Here is a 21,175-nt window from a genome sequence, read left to right as displayed (position 1 = left end):
ACCTCTCATTTCTCTGTCTTGCTTTGGTCTTCTTATGTGGCTTGACTTGCCATGTTAATTCTGCATAATAGATAGGGAGTAATTTTTCTTCCATTTGAGGTACCTATTCTCCAAGTGTTTCTTAGGCTAAGTGCTGACCAACCAGCTGATTCAGTTGGATAAATGAGAAATGAGAGGAATGCTGAACACTCCCTTCTCTGTTCTTATTGAACAACTTGGATTCTCTAGTAAAAATAAAAGAAGACATTACAGAGAGAGGCAGGCAGAGGAATCTTCCCAGGAAGGGTAGGATAGGAGCTTCTTAGGGCTGGGGTTCTAGAAGCTAAGGATCAACTTCAGAATTGAATTGGCTAGTTCAGGGGTACACAAAGGAAAGGAAAAATGGAATGCTGCAGTTAGGGACAGATGGAGTTAGGAATCAGTGTGCAAAAAGCATTCACTCTAAGCAAACCTATGAAAACTGAGTCTAATGCAAAGGGGCAGCTGAGTCTGGAGAGGTTCCAGTGGCACTAAGAATAGTGTCTCTGTCATACTGGGGGAGCAGTTGCTAAAAACACTGAGCCAGGTGAGACAGAATAGGGGACCTGAAGTAATTGGGAAAGTTGTAAAGGGGAGCAGCTAGCAAAAGGATTGATGGGTCTGGTGACTGCCAAGTTGAAGTCAGATAGCATGAATTTGTAGTGAATCCAGGAAGTAGGGTTTCATGCCTTTGGTCAACAATAGCCTGAGAGGGAGAGTGGAGAATTTATAAGCATTGGACACATATTTTCCTTTGGTTATCAAATACAAAAAAAAAAAAATCTGGATTGAAATTTCCTTCCGATTCCTCTTAGCTAATGAATTTTTTGAGTATAATTTTATTTTCCTTCATGAGATAATTTTCACTTTACATATTGTACTGTGCAAGTTGAATATTATTATAATGATTTTTCCAGGTTTGTGATCAGAGCAATACTGCTAATCATATGTTAAACTAATATGCTTCCTCCTTCCTAGGCTTCCTATACTCAAACAAAAGATTGGTTTGCATTAGCAAAACAAAGTCAGCAAACAGTATCAACCTTTTCGTTACCCTGTTGTGTACCCTACAACAAACTTAAATCACCAGCTATTTCATCTGTTTCTGGTAAGCAGAAAAGGACAAGAATGACTTTAGAACTTCTCTTTAAGTTTTTGTTTGTTTGTTCTAATTTTACAGTGCAGTACTTAGTGGTTGGGGAGAAAAAATTATCCACATACCCTTTGCCTCACTCCACTTCTTATGTTTTTTGAGAGACAACTTTGTATAGTGAAAAGGAGATGGGTTTAGAATACAACTCTGATAATTTATTCGCTGTGTGATGTTTGATGAGTTTTTCCACTTCTTGGAGCCTTACCTTTTCTCATCTGTAAGATTAGAATAATGATATATACTAAATGTATAGAAAATGCCTGGCCTGGTGCTTGGTACCTAATATGCAGTCAATTAGTGTCATTATTTCTTATCATAGTTTACAAATTCTTGTTAAGTCTTTGCAATAAAGTGGGTACAACATTTTTCTCTTCCTAAAAAAAAATGGTTATTGATGGGAATTGAGTTTCCCTTCTGTTTTTAAGTTCAGATTATTTTTCACCTTAAAAAGCAGATAAATTTCTACTGTGGGGAGCTTTGTGGTTATACTGACTTTTCATAAAAATAAAAGGAATCTTCCAGAAATGGGAGTTATTAGAGAAAAAAACTTAGGTGTGATGACTCAGGAGAAGAACTCAGGAATTCACTTACAGTTCCTAACTAATCTCTTTAAGAAATATACGCAGACTCTGGGAAAGTTAAATCTGGATTCCCTAGAATTGAACCTGAGTCTAGGTAAAGAAGAAAATAATCTCCCCAATTGAAAATAGTTGGATTCATAGGCTTCTTGTTGTTTTCCCAAAATATTGAAGTAGATAATTAGAGATAAAAGTAGTATACAGGAAGAGAAGGATGGCAGGAGATGGTGAGCTGGAATGCCTGCTTTGCTCCCTGTGACATCCTCCCTTCAGTTCCATGGGATTGAGTGTACGTCCAGCATCCTCTCACCAAGTCTAATCTCTCAATATTGGCGAATTTATTAGCAACAAAAATTGTAATGAAATGTGTCCAGTTCATTGAGATTTGAACTGTGGTAATTGAGAAAATGGTCATTGAGAATGGGGCATGGATGACAACAGTTAGCTGATCTGTGGCATTTAAAGCACTAACATCAGACATGTCACTGATTTTTGAAAGAGAAAATAGGAGCTAAATACTATATCTTTAGAAAAAGCATACAAATAATCCTTTTGTAAACCTTCGTATCTCGTGCCATTTTGTATCTCGTGCCATTTTGTAACTTTAATGATAAACTGTAAGTTTGATAGTAATTGAATCTTTTAATGAAATGGTGAATTTTAAAACTTGCTATTATTGTCTCCAGTTCTGGTCTATTCATATATGGTCTCAATCTATGGTAGTGAATTTTCTTTTATCACACAGCATGAAATATCAAAGCACATATAATCATTTAGTATACATATTATAATTCCTTAATAGATTTGGCACTTATATATTGACATTTATATATCAGTCTGGAATATTACATTTTAAAAGTACATAATGTATTTTCGAATATCTTCTGTGTGTTAGGGATGTCAGATATTTAGTCCATCTGCCACCATTCTTTTCTTCCAAATCCAGGGAAGACAAGGTTAATTCCCACTGGCAGTTTTTTTTCTACTGGTTCCAAACGTAGCCTCAGAATCCTTCTTTATTTTCGTTTTTGTTTCTTTTCTGTTTTTCTTTTTTTTTTCTTTTTCTTTTTCTTTTTTTTTTTTTTTTGAGACAGAGTCTTGCTCTATCGCCCAGGCTGGAGTGCAGTGGTGTACTCCCAGCTCACTGCAACCTCTATCTCCTGGGTTCAAGCGATTCTTGTGCCTCAGCCTCCTGAGTAGCTGGGATTACTATGCCACCATGCCTGGCTAATTTTTGTATTTTTAGTGGAGACGAGGTTTCACCATGTTGGCCAGGTTGGTCTGGAACTCCTGACCTCAAGTAATCCGCCCACCTCGGCCTCTCAAAGTGCTGGGATGACAGGCATGAGCCACCGTGACTGGTCCAGAATCCTTCTTAAGACACTGGTCCATGCAGTCACTATCTATGATAAACCCATTTGACGTTCTGGCTCTATAGCATCTATTTAATAATAAGAAAGGTTTGTATTCATATCTAATCTAATAGCCTTTTATGACTTAATACAGAGAATTTTATCTTTGATGATGGAGTTCACCCTAGGACAAAAAAGGACCCATTTAAAACCACCAAACTGATTTCTGAATTTGAAGAAGAAGAAGGAGAAGAAGAAGAAGAGGTGTCTGTATCTCTACAAGACACTCCTTCTCAAGCTCTTCTGAGAGTATACCTTGAAAAGAAACAGGATGTTGGTGAAAGCCTGACAATGCATTTCTCAACATGTGAAGAATTTTTAAGCTCCTATGTATACTTTATTTTGAGAGGAGCAATTCAGCAAATTGTTGGAAAGCCAGTTGGAGAAACCCCAGACTATATAAACTTCAACAATATAACAAAAGTGTCGTTTGATGATTGTTTTGAGTCTATTCGTGGCAAGAATTTTTTAAGTGAATTAGTTCAAACTACAAAGGAGAGGTCAGAAGAGAGAGAACAAACAAGTTTAAGTTCAAAGAGTGAGAGCGCTGGACCAGAGAGCAGGGCCGACTGGTGTATTTCTCATAGGACTTATGACATTGGCAATAGAAAGGAGTTTGAAAGATTTAAGAAATTTATAAAAGGTACATTGGGAGAGAGATATTGGTGGCTATGGATGGATATTGAGAGGTTAAAAGTTCTTAAGGACCATGGAAGACATCAAAGGTAATTCTATTTTTTTTATTTTTCAATAGTTTTAAAAACAAATTATGAATATTAATTTGGGTTATTTAGCACAGGGAGAAAGCCCAAAGTAAATTTTTAAAAATGTAATTTTTTACTCTTGGAGGAATGAATGATAATAAAACTTATTTTATTATAATAGTAATGTTGATCACACTAGTTTTCTGATTTCATAGTTTTCAGATACTAATGATAACAGTTATTGGGGTTTGCATAATGTTTCTGCCCTTACATTCTAGAACTACTTTCAAATTAATTATTCTGTTTTCATTTTTATAACATTAAAGTGATATATAATTTTTATAGAATAAAATAATTTATCAGTTATATACCACACTAGCATAAAATAGACACCTACTCTCCCTAGTAACCTGCTTGGTTAACAAATTCCATAATCTTTGGTTAGATGCCAGGTAGCTGGGTATCTGGATGAGTCTCTCTGCTAGAAAACTTCTTGGAGGTCTGATGGGGCTCAGGTCTTTGTTTGGTCAGCTCTATATGTTTTAGATTACTGTAAGTTGAAGAAAAGAGAACCCTGTTTTAGGAAAGTCTTTAACTTGTCTTTAGTCTCCTGATCTGCTCTGAAGCAGATCAACTATAGTAGATTGCAATTTCCTTTAAGGGTTTGACTGAGTATATACTAGTCACTGGGTTATTCCACTTATTTTAATGACATTCAGATCACAAAGCTCATTGTTGTATATAGCTATAAGAGCAGAGGTCACTAAATGGTTGATTATGAAGCATGACCTGATTGATCATTACCACTTTTGAACATATGTCAGGGTAGTTACATGCAAGTAGCCTACATAGGTTTTTCAGGATCAACACTGTAGTTCCCACTGTTGCTGTAACAAATCACCACAAACTTAGTGACTTAAAGCAACAGAGTTTTATTTATTCTCAGACAGTTCTGGAAGTCAGAAGGTTCTAGGGGTAAACAAATTCCTTATTTTTTCCATCTAATGAAGGCCTTGGTTCATGGGCTTTTTCTCCATCTTCAAAGCTAGCAGCACAGCATCTTCTTTCTGACCTCTGCTCCATCCTCACATTTTTCTCTGTGATGTTAACCTTCTTGTCTCTCTCTTAGAAGGATCTTTGTGATTACCATGGGACAATCTAGGTAATACAGGAGATCTCTTTAAAGTCTTTAACTTAAGCACATCTGCAGAGTTTCCTTTGACATGTAAGGTAACTTAGTCACAAGTTCTAGAGATTAGAACGTAGACATCTTCGCAAGGTCATTTATTCAGCTTGTCACAAATACCCTTCCCATTTCCATAACTGTGAGAAGTATCTTTACCTCCACAAAAATTTTGGGTACCTCTGACACTCAGTGTTGGTTTTGAGATAGTTCATTACTTGTCTGAAACATTTCAGAAGTGAAAACATTTTGGTAGTTGAATATTCTACCAATGTGTGTGTGTATATGTGGAAATGTGTTTTCTTTCAGACATCTTGAGAAGATGAAAAAATGCTATCTAGTGAGCAATGGAGATTACTACCTTTCTGCAGAAATCTTATCAAAATTTAAACTGTTAGATGGATCACAGTGGAATGAAGAGCATTTAAGAAATATTCAGCCTGAAGTTTTAAAACCTTTACTTCTGTATTGGTAAGAAAACATGAATCAGTTACTTACTTTTACTTTTCTTAGGCCAGTTGTGAGTTATACCTTTTTTTCTTATGGATATATGACTTATGGAAACCTACAATGATAAGACTATTATATCTTTGGCATTCTTTAAGTTACTTGTCCTTTAGATAATTTGGATGTTTGGATGACTTTAAATCCATAATAAGGTGGAACAGTACTTAAGTTGCCTTTTAACTTTGGTGATCATATTCTTTTTTTTTTTTTCAGCAGAATTTGCATTTTATTTATTTATTTACTTTTAACTTCTATTTTAAGTACAGGGCTACATGTGTAGGTTTATTACATAGGTAAACTTGTGTCATTAGGGGTTTGTTGTATGGATTATTTCATCACCCAGGTGTTAAGCCTTATATCCCTTAGTTATTTTTCCTGATCCTCTCCCTCCTTTCTATCCTCCACCCTCTCTCTGATAGGCATCAGTGCGTGTTGTTCCCCTCTGTGTATCCATGTGTTCTCATCATTTAGTTCCTACTTATAAGTGGGAATGTGATGTATTTGGTTATCTGTTCCTGTGTTAGTTAGCTGAGGAGAATGGCCTCCAGTTTCATCCATATCCCTGCAAAGGACGTGAACTTGTTCTTTCTTATGGCTGCATAGTATTCCATGGTATATATGTACCGCATTTTCTTTATCCAGTCTATCACTGATGGGCAATTAGGTTGATTCCATATCTTCACTATTGTGAATAGTGCTGCAATGAACATACACGTGCATGTGTCTCTATAACAGCATGATTTATATTCCTTTGGGTATATACCAAGTAATGAGATTGGTGTATCAAATGGTATTTCTATTGTTAGGTCTTTGAGGAATTGCCACACTAGCTTCCACAGTGATCGAATTAATTTACACTCCCACCAACAGTGTATAAGCCTTCCTTTGTCTCCACAACCTCACCAGCCTCTGTTATTTTTTTTGACTTTTTACTAATAGTCATTCTGACTGGCTTGAGATGGCATCTTAGTGTGGTTTTGATTTGCATTTCTCTAATGATCAGTGGTGTTGAACTTCTTTTCATATGATTGTTGGCCACATTTATGTCTTCTTTTGAAAGTGTTCATGTCCTTTACCTACTTTTTAATGGTTTTTTTTTTGTGTGTGTGTGTGAATTTAAGTTCTTATAAATGCTGGATATTAGATCTTCGTTTGATGCATAGTTTGCAAAAATTTTCTCCCATTCCATAGGTTGTCTGTTCACTCTGTTGATAGTTTCCTTTGCTGTGCAGAAGCTCTTTAGTTTAGATAAATCCCATTTGTCAATTTTTGCTTTGGTTGCAGTTGCTTTTGGCATCTTTGTCATGATATCTTTGCCTGTGCCTGTTTCCTGAATGGTATTGCCTTGGTTGCCTTCCATGGTTTTTATAGTTTTGAGTTTTACATTTAAGTCTTTAATCCATCTAGAGTTAATTTTTGTGTATGGCATAAGGAAGGGGTCCGGTTTCAGTCTTCTGCATATGGCTACCAGTTATCCTAGCTCCATTTATTGAATAGGGAATTCTTTCCCCATTGCTTGTTTTTGTCAGGTTTTTCAAAGATCAGATAGTTGTAGGTGTGTGGTCTTATTTCTGCATTCTCTATTGTTCCATTGGTCTATGTATCTGTTATTGTACCAGTACCATGCTGTTGTGGTTACCATAGACCTGTAGTATAGCTTGAAGTTGAGTAGTGTGATGGCTCCAGCTTTGCTCTTTTTGCTTAGGATTGCCTTGGCTATTTAGGCTCTTTTTGGTTCCATATGAATTTTAAAGTAGTTTTGTCTAGTTCTGTGAAGAATCTCAATGGTAGTCTAATAAGAATAGCATTGAATCTATAAATTGCTTTGGGCAGTATAGCCATTTTAATTATATTGATTCTTCTTATTCATCAGTATGGAATGTTTTTCCATTTGTTTGTGTCACCTCTGATTTCTTTGAGCAATGTTTTGTAGTTCTCCTTGTAGAAAATTTTCACCTCCCTACTTAGTTATATTCCTAGGTATTCCTAGCTATATTGCTATATTCCTAGGTATGCTTTTTGTGGCAGTTGTGAATAGGGGTATGTTCCTGATTTGGCTGTCAGCTTGGAACACATTCTTCTACACCTGACATTTTTATGATTGGTATTTCATAAAATTTGTGTGTGTGTGTGTGTGTGTGTGTGTGTGTGTACATGTAGCTAGAGTTGCTATTATCATCTTAATAAGCTTTTTTTGAGTATTACTAAAGGCTAAGTGCTATGCTAAGAATACAAGGGTGAAACATGATCAAATCCTTGTGGTCGTAGTATGATGGGAAGAATATACATGTGATATTAGTAAAACAAAAGAAAGTGTGATAAATGCACAGGATATAGAGGGGAGGTAATGTTTTACCTGGGAACTTGAGGGACTTGAAGCAAGGGAAAGAGAATGGGCATAGTGGAAAAAAATATATACCATTTGAAGATCAATGAATTGTTCCATGTGACTGTGATTGATCTGATTGTGTCACTTATCTGCACTAGACTTTTTATTTTAAGATAACTGTAGACTTACAGTCAAAGAAGGCTGAGCATGATGGCTTGTGCCTGTAATCTCAGCACTTTAGGAGACTGAGGCAGGAGGATTGCTTAAGGCCAGGAATTTGAGGCCAGCCTGGGCAACGTAGTAAGACCCCACCTCTATTTTATTAAAACCATTTTTTAAAATAAAGAAAAATAAAAAAGAAATAATACAAACAGATACTGTGTATCTTTCATATATTTTCCCCCAATGGTAACATCTTGCATAACTATAGTACAATATCACAATGAGGACATTGACTTTGATACAATTTCTTTGTTATTTTTCTCTCTGGAAGATCTATCCAATGCTGAAAGTGGGGGGTTGAAGTCTCCAGCTATTACTGCATTGGGGCCTATCTCTCTTTTTCATTCTAATAATATTTCCTTTTTATATCAGAGTGCTGCAGTATTTGGTACATATATATTTAAAATTGTTATATCCTCTTACTGAATTGACCCCTTTATCATTATATAGTAATCTTCTTTGTCTCTCCTTACAGTTTTTGTCTTGAAATCTGTTTTGTCTGATATAAATATAGCTACTCCTGCTTTTTTTTTTTTTTTTTTTCCATTGACATGGAACATGCTTTTCCATCCCTTTATTTTTAGTTTGTATGTGTCTTTGTAGGTGAAGTGTGTTTTTTGTAGGCACCATATCAGTGGGCCTCGTTTTTTCATCCATTCAGCCACTGTGTCTTTTGATTGGAGAGTTTAGCCCATTTTCATCAATGTCATTATTGATAAGTAAGGACTTCTGCCATTTTGTTGTTTTCTGGTTGTTTTGTGGTGTTCTATTCTTTCTTTCCTTCCTTTCTGTCTCCCTTTAGTGAATGTGATTTTCTCTGTCGATATGATTTAGTTTCTTGCTTTTTATTTCTTGTGTATCCATTGTATGTTTTTTGGTTTGAGATTACCATGAGGCTGGCAAATGCTATCTTATAACCCATTATTTTAACCTGATAAGAACTTAACATTGCATAAACATACAAGCAAAAAGAAAACTAATAAAAATTCTATGCTTTAACTTTGTCCCCCTACTTTTAAATGTTTTGTTGTTTCTGTTTATATCTTATTGTACTGTCTATGTCTTGAAAAGTTGTTGTAGTTCTTAATTTTGATTGGTTCATTGTTTAGTCTTTCTACTTAGGATAAAAGTAGTTTATACATCACTGTTACAGTGTTATAATATTCTGTGTTTTTCTGTTTATTTACTATTACCTGTGTGTTTTATACCTTCAGGTGATTACTTATTGCTTATTAATGTTCTTTTCTTTCTGATTGAAATACTCTCTTTAGCATTCTTATAGGACAGGTCTTGTGTTGATGAAATCCCTCAGCTTTTGTTTGTCTGGGAAAGTCTTTATTTCTCCTTCATATTTGAAGGATATTTTTGTTGGATATACTATGCTAGGGTAAAAGGATTTTCCTTCAGCACTTTAAATATTAGGTTGGTGCAAATGTTATTGTGGTTTTTGCCATTATTTTTAATATGTCATGCCACTCTCTCCTGACCTATAACGTTTCTGTTGAAAAGTCACCTGCTGGATGTATTAGAACTCCATTGTATATTGTTTATCTTTTTTGCTGCTTTTGGGTTCCTTTCTTTATCTTTGACCTTTGGGAGGGTGCCTTGAGGTAGTCGTCTTTGGGTTAAATCTGCTTGGTGTTCTATAACCTTCTTATATTTGAATATTGATATCTTTCTCTAGGTTTGAGAAGTTCTCTGTTATTATCCCTTTGAATAAACTTTCTACCCTTATGTCTTTTTTTTTTTTTTTTTTTTTTTTTTGAGACGGAGTTTCGCTCTGTTGCCCAGGCTGGAGTGCAGTGGCCAGATCTCAGCTCACTGCAAGCTCCGCCTCCTGGGTTCCCACCATTCTCCTGCCTCAGCCTCCCGAGTAGCTGGGACTACAGGCGCCCGCCACCTCGCCCGGCTAGTTTTTTGTATTTTTTAGTAGAGATGGGGTTTCACCGTGTTAGCCACGATGGTCTCGATCTCCTGACCTCGTGATCCGCCCGTCTCGGCCTCCCAAAGTGCTGGGATTACAGGCTTGAGCCACCACGCCCGGCCCCCCCTTATGTCTTTTCTACCTCCTCTTTAAGGCCAATAACTCTTAGATTTGCCCTTTTGAGGCTGTTAAGGCATGCTTTATTGTTGCTTTTTTTTTTTTTTTTTTTTGTCTCCTCTGGCTATGTATTTTCAAATAACCTGTCTTCAAGCTCACTGATTATTTCTTCTTAATCAATTATACTGTTAAGACTCTGATGCATTCTTCAGAATCCCAATTGCATTTTTGAGCTCCAGAATTGCTGCTTGATTCTGTTTAACAATTTTAATCTAAATTTAACAATTGTTAAATTTATCTGATAGAATCTTGAATTTCTTCTCTGTGTTATCTTGAATTTCTTTGAATTTTCTTAACACAGCTATTTTGAATCCTCTGTCTGAAAGGTCACATATCTCTGTTTTTCCAGAATTGGTCCCTGTTGCCTTATTTCATTCATTTGATGAGGTTGTTTTTTCCTGAATGATGTTGAGCTAGCGGATGTTCTTCAGTGTCTGGGCATTGAAGAGTTAGTCCATTCTCTTGTTACTAATAAAGACATGCCTGAGACTCAGTAATATGTAAAGGAAAGAGGTTTATTGGACTCACAGATCCACATGACTGGGGAGGCCTCACAATCATGGCAGAAGACAAAGGAAGAGCAAAGGGGTGTCTTACATGGCTGCAGGCAAGAGAGCTTGTGCAGGGGAACTCCTATTTATAAAAATCAGATATCATGAGACTTATTCACTACCACAAGACCAGCATGGGAAAGACCCACCCCACGATTCCATTACCTCCCACTGGGTTCCTCTCATGACACATAGGAATTATTACAATTCAAGGTGACATTTGGGTGGGGAAACAAAGCCAAATCATATAATTCTGCCCCTGGCCATCCCAAATCTAATGTTCCTTTCACATTTCAAAACACAATCATGCCTTCCTAACAGTCCCCAAAGTCTTAACTCACTTAGGCATTAACTCAAAAGTCCACAGTCCAAAGTCTCATCTGAGACAAGGCAAGTCCCTTCTGCCTATGAGCCTGTAAAATCAAAAGCAAGTCAGTTACTTCCTAGATACAATGGGGGTACAGGATTGGTGTAAATACACCCATTCTAAATGGGAGAAATTGGCCAAAACGAAAGGGCTACAGGCCCCATGCAAGTCCAAAATCCAGCAGGACAGCCAAATCTTAAAGCTCTGAGATGATCTTCTTTGATTCTATGTCTCACGTTCAGGTCATGCTGACGTGACAGGTGGGTTCCCATGGTCTTGGGCAGCTCTGCCCCTGTGGCTTTGCAGTGTACAGCCTCCCTCCCGCTGCCTTCATGGTCTGGCATTGAGCGTCTGCATCTTTTCCAGGCACACAGTGCAAGCTGTTGGTGGATCTACCATTCTGGGGTCTGGAGGATGGTGGCCTTCTCCTCACAGCTCCACTAGGCAGTGCCCCAGTGGGGACTCTGTGTGGGGGCTCCAACACCACATTTCCCTTCCACACTGCTCTAGCAGAGGTTCTCCATGAGGGCCCCGCCCCTACAGCAAAATTCTGTCTGGACATCCAGCAATTTCCATACATACTCGAAATCTAGGCAGAGTTTCCCAAACCTCAATTCTTGACCTCTGGGCACCTGCAGGTTCAACACCATTTGGAAGCTGCCAAGGCTTCAGAGGGACTTGCACCCTCTGAAGCCATGGCCCAAGCTGTGCCTTGACCCCTTTTAGCCACACTGGAGCAGCTGGAACACAGGGCATGAAGTCTCTAGGCTGCACATAGCAGGGGGCCCTGGGTCCCAGCCCACAGAAACATTTTTTTCCCCCATTTCCGCCTCCAGGCCTATGATGGGAGGGGCTGCCGTGAAGGTATCTGACATGCCCTGGAGACATTTTCCCCATTGTCTTGATAATTAACATTTGGCTTATCATTACTTATGCAAATTTCTGCAGCCAGCTTGAATTTCTCCCCAGAAAATGGGTTTTCTTTTCTATTGCATCGACAGGCTGCAAATTTTCCAAACTTCTATGCTGTGCTTCCCCTTGAATGCTTCGCTGCTTAGAAATTTTTTTCCCTGGATACCCTAAATCATCTCTCTCAAGTTCAGAGTTCCACAGGTCTCTGGGGCAGGGGCAAAATGCCACCAGTCTCTTTGCTAAAACATAGCAAGAGTCACTTTTGCTCCATTTCCCAACAAATTCCTCATCTCCGTCTGAGACCACCTCAATCTGGACTTTATTGTCCATATCACTATCACCATTTTGGTCAATGCCATTCAACAAGTCTCTAGGAAGTTCCAAACTTTGCTACATCTTCCTGTCTTCTTCTGAGACCTCCAAATTTTTCCAACCTCTGCCTGTTACACAGTTCCAAAGTTGCTTCCACATTTTCAGTATCTTTACAGCAGACCCCACTCTACTGGTACCAATTTACTGTATTAGTTCATTCTCATGCTGCTAATAAAGACATACCCGAGACTGGGTAATATATAAAGCAAAGAAGTTTAATGGACTCACGGTTCCACATGGCTGGGGAGGCCTCACAATCATGGTAGAAAACAAAGGAAGAGCAAAGGGATATCTTACTTGGCAGCAGGCAAAACAATTTGTGCAGGGGAACTCCCATTTATAAAACCATCAGATCTTGTGAGACTTATTCACTATCAGGAGAACAGCACAGGAAAGACCTGCCCCCATGATTCAGTTACCTCCCATCAGATCCCTCCAATGATATGTGGGAATTATTATAATTCAAGGTGAGATTTGGGTAGGCACACAGAGCCAAACCTTATCAGGTAGATATTGTAGTCTTCACTACCTGGGCTTATTTGTACCCATCCTTCAGAAGGCTTTCCAGATATTTGAAAGGACTTGGGTATTGTGATATAAGCTGTATCTGCTTTAGGGGGCACACTAAGCTTAGTAATGCTGTTGTTCTTGCAAACTCATAGAGGTACCTCCTGGATGGTCTCGGACAACATCCGGGAGAATCCTCTGGACCCCAAGTGGAGACTCTTGTTCTCTTCCCTTACTTTCTCCCAAACAGAGTCTCTCTCTCTGTTCTGAGCCACCTAAAGTTGGGAGTGGAGTGTGGCTACTACCACTGTGACTGTGCTGGGTCAGATCTGAAGCTCACATAGCACTGGGTCTTGCCCAAGCCCTACTGTAACCACTCCCTGGTTACTGTGTATGTTTGCTCAAAGCCCTGGGTTCTACAATTAGCAGGTGAGAAAGCCAGCCATGCTTGTGTCCTTCCCTTCAGGGTGGCAAGTTCCCGCAGGCCCTAGGTGGGTCCAGAGTTGCCATCCAGGAGTCAGGGACTAGAGTCAAGCACCTTAGAAATCTACCTGGTGTACTATTGTACTGTGGCTGAGCTGACACTCAAAGCATAACTTGTAGTGCTTCCCACTGTTCCCTCCCCTTTCCAAAGGTGGAGGAGCCTTACCCCACAACCACCATCATCATGGGCCATGAGGAGTTCTGGCAGCCATCCCATGTATGATTTATTTGATAAAAGTCTACAGATATGCCCCCTTACTGGTTGACATGCAAATATGTAATTTTGAATATTTCCAAGTCTGCAAGTAAAGGTTCCGAAATATAGTATGGAATGACCACAGAGATCTATACAGAATACCTTCTGATCCTAAACTAATTATGGACTTTGGATTCTCTTTCACTCCCAATCTGTGTTCATATCGGGAGAGATATCCATCTTCTTCCTATTTTACTTTATTTTTAAAATTTTTGAAATTTTTTTAGAGATAGGGTTTCACTTTGTCAGTCAGGCAGGAATGCAGTGGCATGGTCATGGCTCACTGCAGCCTAGAACTCCTGAGCTCAAGTGATCCTCTCACCTCAGCTTCCCAAGTAGATAGGACTTACAGGAACATGCCACCATGCTCAGCTAATTTAAAAATTTTTTCTGTAGAGACAAGCTTGGCATGTTGCCCAGGCTGATCTTGAACTCCTGGCCTCAAGCAATCCTCCCACCGTGGCTTCCCCAAATACTGTGATTATAGGTATGAGCCATCATGCATAGTCATTCTTCCTATTTTAAAGGGAAGTAATTTTCTACCAGGCCTTGAAATATGGAATAAGAATTAGTCTTTGGGCTGTGGCGTTAAGGGGAAGACCTGGTCCAAGAAGCAATTACCAGCAGGCTCTTACAGCTGGAGTTAACCCTATATCCAATAAAGTGTTAGCCTACATACTGAATACCATGATATCTATCCAATTAAGTGTGGCCTTAATATTGTGCCAGACACTGTTTTCCCTAAGTTTCTGGCAGTAATGTTGGTCTTTGATTTATATAAATTATTATAAAATTAATTCTTACCTTCAAATTTAAAGCTTGAAAATAAATAATATGCATTATAACCTACTTTAGTAGCATACTTAAGCATTATAAAAATGTTTATAGGCCGGGCACGGTGGCTCATGCCTGTAATCCCAGCACTTTGGGAGGCCAAGGCGGGCAGATCACAAGGTCTGCAGATCAAGACCATCTTGGCTAACACGGTGAAACCCTGTCTCTACTAAAAATACAAAAATTAGCCAGGCATGGTGGCAAGTGTCTGTAGTCCCAGCTACCTGGGAGGCTGAGGCAGCAGAATCGTTTGAACCCAGGAGGCAGAGGTTGCAGTGAGCTGAGATCGCACCACTGCATTCCATCCTGGGCTACAGAGCAAGACTGTCAAAAAAAAAAAAAAAAAGAGTTTATATGTTTTAAATGTTAATTTTATTCTACCAATTTTTATTATAGATAAATGCCAAAGTGCCTAAAAATTATCCCAAGTACATTTCTTATTTATTTTACTAGAAACTGTAAGTTGTTTTAAAAATTCCTTTATGGATAGACAGATTTCTTTCCCTCCCTCCCTCCCTCCCTCCCTCCCTTCCTTCCTCCCTTCCTTCCTTCCTTCCTTCCTTTTTTGGAGTTTCGCACTTGTTGCCCAGGCTGGAGTGCAATGGCACAATCTTGGCTCACCACAACCTCCGCCTTCTGGGTTCAAGCAATTCTCCTGCCTCACCCTTCCGAGTAGCTGGGGTTAGAGGCACCCGCCACCATGCCCAGCGAATTTTTTTCTTTTTAGTTTTCTTATCAAGCAGCTAATAATTTGAACATAATTTTACTTATGGTGTTTTTCCCAATGTATATTGCCTTTTTATGTGAGTGAATGGAATTGCAGGCAGCTGACATATCATAAAAAAATATTTTTTCAAGGCTAGGCAGTAGAGAAAGAAGTAGAAGTTATTAGAAAAGGAGTATGGCAAGACTGTTAATTGTGAGCACAGCTATTATGTATTTTGTAGGCTTTTCATTTTTGAGGCTTATTGTTTAGTTCAATCTTACATTTATTTTTGCAACAAACAGGGCACCAAGATTCTGTGTTACTCATTCACCCTCAACAAAATACGCTAGTGCTGAACTGAAATTCTGGCACCTCCGTCAAGCAAAACCAAGGAAGGATATTGACCCTTTTCCACAAATGGCAACCCTCTTGCCATTAAGACCCAAATCTTGCATTCCACAGATACCTGAGATCCAGGTAGGGTGTACATTCATGCCTTGATCTCTACTAAGTTTGTAGTAAAATATGTATGCTTGAGTGTTTGTGCACTGATAATTTTCATTATAAGCTTTGTTGTGATTGTTGCTAATGTATAAGCTGCAACATTTAGGAAATAAGAAAACCTACAGTCTGTTCTTTACCAAGCAGCCAAAGTGAGCCTTTAAAAATATATAATCATGGCCGGGCACGGTGGCTCACGCCTGTAATACCAGCACTTTGGGAGGTTGAGGCAGGCGGATCACGAGGTCAGGAGATCCAGACCATCCTGGCTAACATGGTGAAATCCCATCTCTACTAAAAATACAAAAAATTAGCCGGGCACGGTGGCAGGTGTCTGCAGTCCCAGCTACTCGGGAGGCTGAGGCAGGAGAATGGCATGAACCCAGGAGGTGGAGCTTGCAGTGAGCTGAGATCACACCACAGCGCTCCAGCCTGGGGAACAGAGCGAGACTCCATCTCAAACTAAAAAAAAAAAAAAAAATATATATATATATATATATATGTGTATCTAAAATCATGCCACTCATCTTCTCAAAATTCTCCAGTGGTCTTCTTTTTCACTCTGAATAAAATCCAAAGTCTTAACACAGTTGTATAAGCTCCTGCTAACCCTCTGACTTCATTTCCTACCACTCTAACTTACTTCATTCCAACCACATTGGTGTCCTTGTTCTTCTTTGAAGACACCACAGAAAAATCTCCAGGGCTTTATGCTTGCTGTTTGCCTTGCTTAGAGCACTCTTCCTCCAGATATGCACATGGCTTTTCCCCTCACTTCCTTTAGGTGTCTGCTCAAGTGCCATTTAATCAGAGAGGCTATTCTTGAGGCTTATTATTTCTATATAAGCACACTTATGTAGAATAGCTCACATACCGTCCATCACTATCTATACCCTTTGCCCTCCTTTATTTTGCTTTACTATATTTATTACAATGTGATTTATCTCTTTATTGTCTTTTACCTCCTACTAGAATGTAAAGAACTTTTCTTTAAGTGCATTTCACCAGTGCCTAGAACAGTGCCTGGCACATAATAGTTGCTGAGTAAGTATAAATTAAATGAATGAGTGAGAAGTAACAATAGCTGAATTATAAGTCATGAGCATTTTTTCAAGTGAGGAAAACAGTACAAAACATAAAGGGGAAAAGTTCAAAAAGAGACGAAAAGTTAACTAACTTTGTAGAGAAGAAATAACCCTACATTTTGGCATATAGATGTAGTAACTGTAGATACTACCTGTGTTTCCGAAGTAAAGAGCCTTATTAGTCTTAGTGGCCGTTAAAGGTGTCACATGTTAACTGTTATTGGCCATATAGTCACATACAAACCTCTTGGAAAGATTGCTTTATATTCAGATGTCTTATTTTAAAATGCAGGAAGATATATAATGCAGTTTTTAAAGTTTTACTTCTACAAGTAGTGTTTTAGAGCTGGAGGGACCTTAACCCTGTCTGTGGTTTAACTCTGGAAACATTAGAATCACCTGAAGAACTGTTCAGACAGACCAGTGCCTGGGTCTCACCTTCAGAGATTCTGATTTAATTGATCTGGAATGGGTCAGGGTGACTTTGTAAAATCAGGGGATTGGCTTACAACTGAAGTTCTCAACCCTTCCTGAACATTAGAGCCACATTTTAGAAGCTGCAATTTATTAAGATTCTCAGGTGATTCATATGTGAAGCACTACTATCGACTGGTAGTTCTCAAGCTTTAGCATTCAGAAAAGTCAGTTGAAGAACTTGTTAAAATAGAGATTCCTGGGCTTCACTCAGAGATCAAAATCCAGTAGTCCTGGGGTGGAACCCAAGGATTCATTTGCTTTTCTTTTTTTCTTTCTTTTTTTTTTGGAGATGGAGTTTCATTTTTGTTGCCCAGGCTGGAGTGCAATGGTATGGTCTTGGCTCACTGCAACTTCTGCCTCCCAGGTTCAAGCAATTCTCCTGCCTCAGCCTCCCAAGCAGCTGGTATTACAGGCACCCACCACCACGCCTGGCTAACTTTTTTTGTATTTTTAGTAGAGACGGGATTTCACCGTGTTGGCCAGGCTGGTCTGGAACTCCTGACCCAGGTGATCTACCCGCCTTGGCCTCCCAAAGTGCTGGAATTACAGGCTTGAGCCACCCCGCCCAGCCTTATTTGCATTTCTAACAAGCTCTCTGCCTGGTGATGCTTTTGCTGCTGCTCTGGGGACCACATTTTAAGTTAATGTCACTTTAGTGCACGAATGTCTCCTCATCTTGGAGCTGTAGTACAGGAAGCACATCATCTGATAGCATATGAACATTTGTACAAATAACATTATCAAGCTGAAAAGAAAGGGGGAAGAAAAAATAAGTGATGTGGTTAATGAAAGGAACTCGAATAAGAGAACAGTGCCAAAGGAGTGGGCAGAGATTAGCTTGTGTGAAAAAGTGGTATAAATGTGACTTCTCATCTGTTGTCTTCATTTGACTTCCTGAAAATTATTACTATATGCTGTCATTGATGTTTTCTAGTTGAACAACTTATTCTGATCTCACTCTCTCTCTCCTTGGCAGAAAATACTCTAAGGAATAGACCTCAATTCCATTTTATTTTTCCATTACAGAAACTAAGGTATAACTTATATACAGCAAAATTCAACCTTTTTAGTGTATAGTTCTGTAAATTTGGACAAAAGTATACATTGTGTATCTACCATCACACTCATGCTGTAGAGCAGTTCCTTTATACCGCCCTACGCTGCAATCCACTGTGACCCTTTCTTAGTTTTGTTTTGTTTTGTTTTGTTTTCCCCACCCATCCCCATCAGTTACCTTCTGGCTACTTCTAGCTTTCACCTAAGCCAGCAAGCTCAAAAAGTCTAATATAGGCCTTAGTCAATATAATATGTTAGTTTTTTTATTTTAAGAAGCCTTAAAAAATTATTGTGGTAGAAAACGTAATATAAAATTTGTCATCTTAATCATTTTTTATATGTATGGGTTCAGTAGTGTTATATTCACAATGTTGTGAAACAGATCTCTAGAAGCCTTATTTATTAAGAAGCCTTAAAAAATTATTGTGGTAAAAAACATAACATAAAATTTGTCATCTTAACCATTTTTTATATGTATGGGTTCAGTAGTGTTAGTTATATTCACAATGTTGTGAAACAGATCTCTAGAACTTTTTCATCTTGTAAATATGACTCTGCCCATTAAAGACCAACTCTCCTTTTTCCCATCCCCACAGCCCCTGGTAACCACCACTCTACTTTCTGTTTCTATAAATTTGGCTACTTTTGTATTATATACTTTAAATAATAAGCTCAGCCTCCTGTGGTAACTCTCATTTACAGAGTGTTGTTTAATGTCATGCCGTGTTCTGAATTACTAAAACAGATGTAAGCCCTTATATATGGGAAGTTATATATAGAATATACTTGTTATTAATTTTCTTTATAGAATTCTTAAAAAATTATTAGTAGTTATTACATAGAGTATATATAAGGCTTTATTGTTTGTTCTGGATAATAAAACATTATAAGTATATTCCTTGCTTTCTTGCAATGTATATAATATTCTAATGGAAGTTGACATATTAGAAAAGTTTTGTATGTTTTTGAAATTATAAAAAAATAATAAAACTACTGTAAATTTGGAAACTGGAGAAGAGACAAATCACTTCTGATCTCACCCACTTCCAGACAACTACTAACTTATTTTCTTTTAGGCTTCTTCTGTGAATTTTTTTTTTTTTTTTTTATTATACTTTAAGTTCTAGGGTACATGTGCTTAACATGCAGGTTTGTTACATATGTATACATGTGCCATGTTGGTGTGCTGCACCCATCAACTCGTCAGCACCCGTCAATTCATCATTTATATCAGGTATAACTTCCCAATGCAATCCCTCCCCCCTCCCCCCTCCCCATGATAGGCCCCATTGTGTGATGTTCCCCTTCCCGAGTCCAAGTGAGCTCATTGTTCAGTTCCCACCTATGAGTGAGAACATGCGGTGTTTGGTTTTCTGTTCTTGTGATAGTTTGCTAAGAATGATGGTTTCCAGCTGCATCCATGTCCCTACGAAGGACGCAAACTCATCCTTTTTTATGGCTGCATAGTATTCCATGGTGTATATGTGCCACATTTTCTTAATCCAGTCTGTCACTGATGGACATTTGGGTTGATTCCAAGTCTTTGCTATTGTGAATAGTGCCGCAGTAAACATACGTGTGCATGTGTCTTTGTAGTAGCATAATTTATAATCCTTTGGGTATACACCCAGTAGTGGGATGACTGGGTCATATGGTACATCTAGTTCTAGATCCTTGAGGAATTGCCATACTGTTTTCCATAATGGTTGAACTAGTTTACAATCCCACCAACAGTGTAAAAGTGTTCCTATTTCTCCACATCCTCTCCAACACCTGTTGTTTCCTGATTTTTTAATGATTGCCATTCTAACTGGTGTGAGATGGTATCTCATTGTGGTTTTGATTTGCATTTCTCTGATGGCGAGTGATGATGAGCATTTTTTCATGTGTCTGTTGGCTGTATGAATGTCTTCTTTTGAGAAATGTCTGTTCATATCCTTTGCCCACTTTTTGATGGGGTTGTTTGTTTTTTTCTTGTATATTTGTTTGAGTTCTTTGTAGATTCTGGAAATTAGCCCTTTGTCAGATGAGTAGATTGCAAAAATTTTCTCCCATTCTGTAGGTTGCCTGTTCACTCTGATGGTAGTTTCTTTTGCTGTGCAGAAGCTCTTTAGTTTAATGAGATCCCATTTGTGTGTTTTGGCTTTTGCTGCCATTGCTTTTGGTGTTTTAGACATGAAGTCCTTGCCCATGCCTATGTCCTGAATGGTACTACCTAGATTTTCTTCTAGGGTTTTTATGGTATTAGGTCTGACATTTAAGTCTCTAATCCATCTTGAATTAATCTTCGTATAAGGAGTAAGGAAAGGATCCACTTTCAGCTTTCTACTTATGGCTAGCCAATTTTCCCAGCACCATTTATTAAATAGGGAATCCTTTCCCCATTTCTTGTGTTTGTCAGGTTTGTCAAAGATCAGATGGTTGTAGATGTGTGGCCTTATTTCTGAGGGCTCCGTTCTGTTCCATTGGTCTATATCTCTGTTTTGGTACCAGTACCATGCTGTTTTGGTTACTGTAGCCTTGTAGTATAGTTTGAAGTTAGGTAGCATGACGCCTCCGGCTTTGTCCTTTTGACTTAGGATTGTCTTGGCAATGCGGGCTCTTTTTTGGTTCCATATGAACTTTAAAGCAGTTTTTTCCAATTCTGTGAAGAAAGTCATTGGTAGCTTGATGGGGATGGCATTGAATCTATAAATAACCTTGGGCAGTATGGCCATTTTCACGATATTGATTCTTCCTATCCATGAGCATGGTATGTTCTTCCATTTGTTTGTGTCCTCTTTGATTTCACTGAGCAGTGGTTTGTAGTTCTCCTTGAAGAGGTCCTTTACATCCCTTGTAAGTTGGATTCCTAGGTATTT

General features: G+C 38.5%; 1 protein-coding gene across 3 annotated transcripts in view; it reads left to right on the top strand.

Moving 5' to 3' along the window:
* Nucleotides 1–21,175, top strand: part of LOC113224942 (regulator of G-protein signaling 22) — a 154,195-nt gene that overhangs the window by 39,198 nt on the left and 93,822 nt on the right. For all 3 annotated transcript variants that reach the window (XM_031935955.1, XM_031935954.1, XM_031935956.1), the window contains 4 exons: nt 997–1,126; nt 3,256–3,886; nt 5,358–5,519; nt 15,498–15,672. In XM_031935955.1, coding sequence (XP_031791815.1) covers nt 997–1,126; nt 3,256–3,886; nt 5,358–5,519; nt 15,498–15,672 — 1,098 coding nt within the window. The remainder of the gene's footprint in view (nt 1–996; nt 1,127–3,255; nt 3,887–5,357; nt 5,520–15,497; nt 15,673–21,175) is intronic.

Source organism: Piliocolobus tephrosceles, chromosome 7 (genome assembly GCF_002776525.5).
Source record: "Piliocolobus tephrosceles isolate RC106 chromosome 7, ASM277652v3, whole genome shotgun sequence".
NCBI classification, from domain to species: Eukaryota; Metazoa; Chordata; class Mammalia; order Primates; family Cercopithecidae; genus Piliocolobus; species Piliocolobus tephrosceles.
The sequence above is the reverse complement of the archived record's forward strand: the minus strand, read 5'-3'. Positions and strand labels throughout refer to the sequence as shown.